At 40.6% G+C, this 8,233-nt stretch overlaps 1 protein-coding gene across 1 annotated transcript in view; it reads right to left on the bottom strand.

Annotated features, from left to right (window-relative positions):
• SERPINB10 (serpin peptidase inhibitor, clade B (ovalbumin), member 10) overlaps window positions 1–7,891 on the bottom strand; it is a 17,214-nt gene extending 9,323 nt beyond the window's left edge. The window contains exons 1-4 of the mRNA XM_004683958.2: window positions 7,845–7,891; window positions 4,271–4,447; window positions 1,976–2,041; window positions 1,389–1,526 (exon numbers count right to left, since the gene is read on the bottom strand). Coding sequence (XP_004684015.1) covers window positions 1,389–1,526; window positions 1,976–2,041; window positions 4,271–4,438 — 372 coding nt within the window. The 5' untranslated portion in view covers window positions 4,439–4,447; window positions 7,845–7,891. The remainder of the gene's footprint in view (window positions 1–1,388; window positions 1,527–1,975; window positions 2,042–4,270; window positions 4,448–7,844) is intronic.
• Window positions 7,892–8,233: the final 342 nt, after the last annotated feature.

Genomic DNA, 8,233 nt, shown 5'->3' with positions numbered 1-8,233 from the left:
CTACTTGTATTTACGCCTAGGAAATTGGGCTACAATTAAAAGGGAGAAGCCTCTCAGCACCCCAGAGGGACTGTGGTGGCTGAGAGGCAGTGGAGATGTACTTGGCACCCCGGGAGGCATGTGGGTCTGGCAGCTGAGCTGTGCCTGTCATGGACTCCAAATACCTCCAGCCCCAAGCAGGGTCACTGAGCTAAAACAACAACATCACCAGAACAAAACAACAGCTCTATACTGCTGTGGAAACTGGTGTGGAGGAGAAGAGCATGGGCTGTTTCACCCCGCATTCTGAAGGGAAAGTCTGGGCCTCCTTCTTCCAACCTTGGTGGTCTCCCCTGGGAGTGTCCTAAGTGGGCGTCACCTCAGTGATGGGGACACTTCCCTTAGGAACATAATGTATTCCTCAGGACAGCTGTGCTGCTCCTTAGCCTGGCTCACTTGCTGCAGAAAATATGTGTGGTCACAAAGTGGTGAATCAACTCAGCTCTCAGGTAGCGGAAAGAAGACTAAAGACAGAAATTCAAAGTTCTGTAGATGTAAAATCTGCTCTAAACTGAAGGACTCAGGGGCACCAGGCTCTGTTTGATGACGGGGTCCCATCTACCTCTCTGACATCCAGGGATTCTGGACAATTTTTATTTTTTTAAGTATCACTGAGTAACCCTAGGTCCCTCTCATTGCCAAGTGCCCACCTGGTTCAACAGTCTCCTTCTTTTGAATCAAATAGAATTCGTAAGACATCCCTAAGATCTCATTTGGGGCTTTTATGTTTTAGTAAAAATAAAGCCCATTTCCTGACCTCCCGAAATTCCTCGGAGGTGGCGATATCACGCCATTGAACACATCAACTGCAAAATCACAAGATGGCATTATTTTGTTTCTTGCTTATCCCCCCCTCTTTTTTTTTTTCTGCATTGAACCCTCCAGCATCAAAGGAAGGAGAAGTCGCCATCATCTGAGTGAAGCCTTGCCTTTCCCAATCCTTCTGAGTCATGACGTGAAGTGACATATCTGATCCCAAAGTCCACTTTGCACTGGGGTATCTCCAGTCACACCCTGTGATCAATACCCCGTTTGCGCCTCAGGAATTTCCCTACTGGGCTTCTCTCCATCTGTGGTTCCATTTCCTATGAACACAAGCTGGCCCTGGGGTTATACAAATTCTTTGTGTGCTCAAGGTGAACCCTTTTGTTCTGGACAAGGATCAGATTGCTACATCCAGTTTGAGACCCATTTTCCCTACAATTAGATACAGATTGTTGGGCTACATACCGGAAGTGGTGACCACATAAAGGTTGTCCCTGTTATTCCTAGTGAAACGTATAAAGAACTAATTGATTGGCCTCTATGAGTCACCCTTTCCCCTCAGTTTAAGTAACGCTTATACTCACGTTGTGAAATGGGTAACTTTTCTCCCCATATATCCCATTGGCTGTTTTAAGTATGTTGGCATTGCTGGAATTGTTGATTTCTGCAATAAGTTTCTGGAAATCAGAGTGTATTTCATCAGCCTTGCCTGAGCTGAATTCCTTTAAAAGAAAAGGGATTAGTCAAAAAAAAAAAAGTTGACCAAGGGTTTTTTCTCACTCTTTCTCACAACCTGTAACTAAATAAAATGATTTTGTATTTTCTGAGGAAAAACTATACTTGAGTCAAAGACAGACCAAATGTCTTCTTTATGTTATCAATGCAAAAACTTAAAAGTTATTGAGGGTATTTTTTCCTTTGCATTTATTTTGCAAAGGCAAATAGGAGTTTGAAACTGGAACAATTTTGAAAGAAAAGAAAAAGAAAGGGAAGTTTAAGGCTAAGAATATGACCCTTCCAAAATGTACTTGTATTTTGAAAAGTGTTTTTGTAATTTTAATGAGTTTCTTTAAAAAGTACCTATTAAAGTCTGTTTATATCAACCACTAAAATTCAGGTGCTAAATGGACTTTCTCCTTAATCACAGCTGGATAGTAAAAATAAGACATACCATTTTCCTTTTCTTTTCACTGTCAGGACCAGACTTGGTGTCCAGCTCTCTGTTAAATTGCAGCACCTGTAATTTCAGTATGAAGAAACTTGAGAGACAAATTTTTGCAGAGAGATGAGCATCCGAAACATACAGCCACTGACATGGTCGGCCGTCCTTCCTATGCTACAGAACGCCTGATGCATTACCGAAGGGTGAGCTAGCTGAGTTAATACAGCAAGTCAAGAGCTGACTTAAGTGCACTTTTCAAAGTGTAATTTCAGTTATTAGCCTCTTTAACACTTTTTGTGGGGTGTTTAGGAGGATGTTGACTTAGAGACCAAATGCTTCCATTTCCCATGTTTCCTTTCTGCTTATAGTTGACTTGGAGCGAGGCCTCGGTGTCCCTTGAAGACCTCATTTGGACAATTGAGGCAAAAGCCAACCTGGCCCCCCTGAGCTGGAAAGCCAGGATGGAGCTATTTCCTTGGGAAGTGCTTCAGTTTTCACTGTCTCTGCTGCTTGGCATATGCTGACTCATTCCCTGCGTTCACCCAAGATTTTCATGTTCACAGGAAGGATGTGGGCATCTCTGTTTCCTGAGTTACCAATAGTCAAAAGCAAGGCCTTCATGCCATTTCTAGAGTCAGGCATCAGCTCACAGTGAGGAGGAGAAAGGTGATTCGCCAAAGGTGCTACTGACAGTGGGGACAGATGATACCAAGTACCATAGAAAGGGTTTGTAGCCATTTGTTGAATTACAAACTGAAACCATGAATGTTTAAAGAACATTTAACAGGGCCTCCCTGGTGGCACAGGGGTTAAAGACACAGTGCTATCAAGTTATCTCTGTTCACTGAAGCATGTGTTCGATCCCCAGTCAGGGAGTGACTCACATGGTGCCGCAAACCTCTCCTGTCTCTCTGCTGCTCCCCTCAGCAGTGGACTTCAGTTGATCTGCCTGTTCTGCTCCCCACTCTCCCTGCTGAAGCCTCTCACTCATGGGCTCCCTACCACTGGCCTATACCTCAGTCTTGTATGCATAAATAAATAAATCTTCAAATTAACAAAAGACTATTTAACAAAACTAGCACAAGCATCACCCAGCAATATTTCTATGAAATGGACCCAAATCAGGAATCTTCTAGAATTAAGTCTATCACATTCATAGTTAAATTTTTTTGCAATTAACTGTTTTTAACTAGCTGTGAATCAGATTTTTAAAGATTCATTTATTTATGCATACAGAACTGGGGTACAGGACAGAGTTGCAGGGGCAGTGAGAGGATTCACCAGAAACAGAATGGGGAGCAGAACAGGCTGATGGATGAAGTACACTGCTAAGGGGAGCAGCAGGCGGGTCAGGAGAGGTCTGCTGTGCTATATGAGTCACCTCCCAGTCAGGGATCGAATTCATGCTGAAGTGGCTTTAGCTTCTTAGTGTTGCGCTTTAACCTGCTGTGCCACCAGGGAGGACCGCAGATTTTGTTTGTGACCATGCAATACTTCATGAAATACTAGAATAAAGGTGATATCCTAGGTTCAAACCAACAGAACAGATATTCTGTCCATCTCATTCAGAGCTACTGAATGACCCTATTTCCATAGTTGGGGTACAGAGGACCCAACTTGGGCAGATATTCTATCACCTGATCTCACATTTGTTGAATGATATGCTCATTTCAGTTTTTTATTTTACTTAAAAAATGTATATTTATGTAATTATACATGCACATATATACACATTTGTTTTAATGTATATCTTGTTTTCTATAGTTATGCATACTACATTTTGAGGATGCTTGCAGCAAATCAATAATTTCTTATATCCAATAATACTATTTTGCTCTTTTCATATCTGATGGATTCTTCAAATTTATTCAAAGACAGAACAAAAAAAAATGCACAAGAAACATAATTCATTTGCTTTTTCTTGTGTCTTCAAGAAAATCCTCTTAGAGAGAAGGTGACTGCTTCTGTTAATTAAAGTTTGAATCATTAATTCTTTAATTTTTTATGATAAAAATAAAATTATGATTTATTGACCCAAACTCGACGAGCTAATTAGCTCTCCATTTGATTGTGCCAGAGAACAATCAAATGCATTCTTAAATGGTATTTCTAGGAACAGTTTTCAGGTGAGTTCCCTTTTCCAGATTTCTTTTATGGTCTAAAAAAAAAAAAAATTAAGCTTATCTTTTGTTATGGAGGAGATGGTTGCAAAACTAGAGATAACTTTGGTTTCAAAAGAAAAAAAGACTGTGGAAAGCCAAGAAAGCCCTGATCTGGAGGCAGAGAGAGCGCGTTCCCACTCACCTGTGCCATCTGGGACGCCGTAGCTCCTCGGGTGCCCAAATACACCATGGCCATGGCAGTGGAGATGCTCCAGGGAGAAAAGAAGATGTTTTTGCCCTTGTCTGATTCAGCAAGCTTTTTGCTAAACTCTATGGCAAATTGGTTGATTGATTTTGCTAGTGAGTCCATTGAGGGAACCTAAGAAAATAAAGCAGAGAAATTAACACGTTACTAACTCCTTCCATTTACTCCATGCTTGTATTAGCGGGCACAATGATTGTTTTGAATCATATTTTATTGAACTGACAAAACTGTATTATATCCAATATAATCATATATCCTTCTACAGTGATGTATCAATATTATATATATACATATATATATACACACACATGCATACACATATATGTGTGTGTGTAGATATATATCCATCCTTCCAAATATATAAGTTCATTATCTGTGTATGTGTGTGTATATATATATGAGCTCAATGGACTTCAGGATTCCATCCACCATTATCTCTTTACATAGCAGAAAGCTGAAGCTCGGCAGTGTTGGCGGGCCAGCCTCCAACGGGCATGCCAAGACTTACCAGGGAATATGGCTTCTCAGTCACGGAGTTCTCAGCCCAGGCTTCTTTTCTCAAAAGCCACTGACCTGATTTGACGCAGTAAATGGAAAATAAATTTACATCTTTTCAGCATTGTACCTTTTCTCACTTCCTTCATACCTGTTTTTTGTAACATTAAGCCTTATTTCTTCACACCTTGCTCTATGCTATTTGTGATTCCTGGAATTCCTTTATCTGCCTTGATTTATTGAAAACCAGCTTGTGCAAGTTCGTCTTTTGCTTTAAAGCCGTTCTTGACCTTTTGGGTCCGTCCACAAGAGTGTGCGTGCCACCAAAGCCCATAACATAGCTTTTGTCACTTGTTGACACTGGTGCTTGTATTTTCATAGGCCTTTCTCTCCCCAATCCAGGGTCATTTCCTTGAGCGCAAACTGCCTTATGCAGCTTGGTGCATCCAAAACGCATAGATCAGGACTTTGCCACATCGGATAGTTATGAATACTCTTATTACTTGCTTACATACCATTGTTAGGGTTCTAGTCAGCATTCTTCAATTTGTTCAAAATTGATTAAACTTGAAATCACACGTACTTTGGAGGGCATGTCATGGAAAAGCAGAGAAATCTTTACTTTTACTTACTTGAGACTCTCTGGACTTGATCTTCTTGAACAAAAGTCCTCAAGTGTTTTGCTTGGTTGGTTATTGGTTTCTGCTATTATATTCAACTTCTAACTTTAATATCTACTTACACCAATATTTGAATTTAAGTCAAAGAAATGGCTACTTCCATCTATTGTTTTTATAGACCAGCAATTTCTCAAACTGGTTAAATGAAATTCCAAAGCCTGACACCTCCCACCAGGGCCAGTGTTGAGGAAACCAGCTCCTGAGCTGACACTACCTGGCCCAGGCGAAACCAAGACCGTGAACTTTAGCAGACTCAAGAGGTTGCACTGTCAAGTGGCTGAATCAAGGGAGAGGCTCAAAAAGTTGACTCAGGGAGAGGCATGTGAAGGCAGAATTTGGTTTCATCATGATGTGGGTTCACAGTGATACTGTTGTAATCCCTCCTGGTTGTGGCTTACACGTACCCACCTTCCCAGTCTCTAGATCATGCCAGAGTTGTAACTCCTGTCTAGTCCAGAAACTGATGATAATCCTAGGCTAACATAATTTGATTACAGAAAAACGCTGTAACTCTAGTTTTGCAGTAATTGTACACCCTCATGAAATATGTGAGACTGCCTGTGTATTCCTTCTCAGCAGATGCAAAGCCCTCTCGCAAGCAACCTCCCTATTGACTGTAGAGCCATAGTCATTCAAGTGATGTTTTGTTTACTGCCCATAATTAAGCTTTGTTGTTTTAGAACTCAGGTGTTGCAGTCCTGTGGAAAATGCATGAGTCCATGGCCAAGGACACTCACCAGAGTGAGTGGGGGAAGAAAATTATTATGTCTTAGGACCTGGAATTTTTATCTTTGACTGCAGTTTATGGTTCTTTATGTTACAAGTTAAGTCCCTTGTAACAAATTCCTGAAACAAGTCTCTCTAATGAAGGAATTAATTCCTTATGGGATGTTAAAACTCCAGTTATCTCCAGCCGTACTAGCTTTCATTAACATCATCATTAATAGATTAGGTGTAGCCCAGAACAAGAAAGAAGAGTCATTTCTCCCTTTTACGGGTTTAAAGAAGTGGGTGGAAATTCAAAACCAGTCATAGGTAAAACTGAATCCAGCCATGAAATGAGCTTGCTGAAGAATGAAAAATTTGGGGAATAGAGTCAATAGTAAGTAATTCACCCATAGAAGAACTGAACAATGGTCTTTTCAGAGAAGCATTAATATCCAGATCTGAATTTCTGTGCCATTTTCAGAATGAATTGCTCTTTTGCAGTTCCCAGCACTATACACATATACACGTAAACTGATATCTCAATCTATAAATGAGCTGAAGGGAGGAGCTGAAGAGAACTAAAAAGGGAGAAAAGAATGGTCACTGATCAAGTTTCAGAGATACAAATACTCCTAGCACAGAGTTGAAAGGACCTTGAGGGACCCTCCACCCTAGAACAGCTCCATTATTTTGTTTGTTAAGAAATAAAGGCCCAGAGTTTGAGTGAGCTCACTAACATTCAAGGCAAGCTAAGAGCAGAATCCGATCAGCAGTCCCATCTCTGGACTCTGAATATGACTGTTGTTGTCTTTGTATCTCACTGTCTTTAAGGATCTACTGGTAAAAGAGAAAGGTGGGGTGAAGACGGGGCAAGAACAGAAGCATGATGATGAGGAAGAGAAAACAGAGAAGATTCTCATCCCCTTTTCCGCAGAGAACATCCAAAGCCTTGGACTCCCTGAGGACACCAGTGATGTTGCTCCATCTTGGCTCCTGACAGCAGGGAATGTCATCTCTTCCCTCCCCCACATATTATGTTACCTAAAGCTATTCTCTAATGGAAGTAATAATTTTGTGATGAGCACTGAGTGTGAAGGGAATAGTTAGGGGTATAGATTTTTCCATGGAGAAGAAGCAAGCTAAGGACTCCTGGAAAGAAGCAGAAGTCAGTGTTGACTGGGGAAAAGGGATAGAGATTCGAACTTGATTCCATTCTTCATGACTGGGATCAACTTAATATTGCCAAGTCCACTCTTATGGAGGTTGGGGGTGGGATTGGCTCAACAATTCAGGTAATATTCTGTACCACTTTACCTATACTGATAGAGGTAGCAAACCAGGAAAAAGAACTAGAAGAAATTCCATTCATAGTCCCATGATTCCTAGTAAAATAATTGCTCTAACTTCTTTGGAAATTAGCCCTCTTTCTAGTAAAATTTTAGGTCACGTTCAGGACTGTCTGTTAAGTTCATCTATTATACTTATAAAACTCTTGAAATCTTGGGAAGGGGTAGAACTTTCTCTAGTATTTCTGTCTGGCAGTCGCCCACTCACTTATTATTGTGTTAGTCAGTGAAACACAGAATAAAAACATAAACAAATGTTAGATAAATAAATATTTACAATACCTTATTTTCTTCTGTGGCAGCAAAATGGGGAAATGTTTCCTTTAGCAAGAGATTGTGGCTGAGCTAAGTAATTTTTAACTGTAGAAATTTAAAACAGAACATCTAGCGCCGCCCTCTTCTTAGCCACACCCTTTGATTCACATCCTCATCTTGTCATGTTTATTTTGGCCAGAAGCTCAAATAAAAAGACCAAGAATATGATGATTAAGATTTCACCCGGATGACTTAACTATCCACATTTTCCATGTCTGCGCACAGGTAGAGACCTGAATCCTGACAAAGTAAAATATACACTTGCTTGTCTCATGTCTCCTCTAGTCTGCCAACTGGCAATAATGAGAGAGCTGTTCTCCAGTAGATCTTTTATCAGATGCAAAAATAGAAAGCCG

This window comes from Condylura cristata, unplaced genomic scaffold (genome assembly GCF_000260355.1).
Source record: "Condylura cristata isolate star-nosed mole 26May11 unplaced genomic scaffold, ConCri1.0 scaffold00016, whole genome shotgun sequence".
NCBI classification, from domain to species: Eukaryota; Metazoa; Chordata; class Mammalia; order Eulipotyphla; family Talpidae; genus Condylura; species Condylura cristata.
The sequence above is the reverse complement of the archived record's forward strand: the minus strand, read 5'-3'. Positions and strand labels throughout refer to the sequence as shown.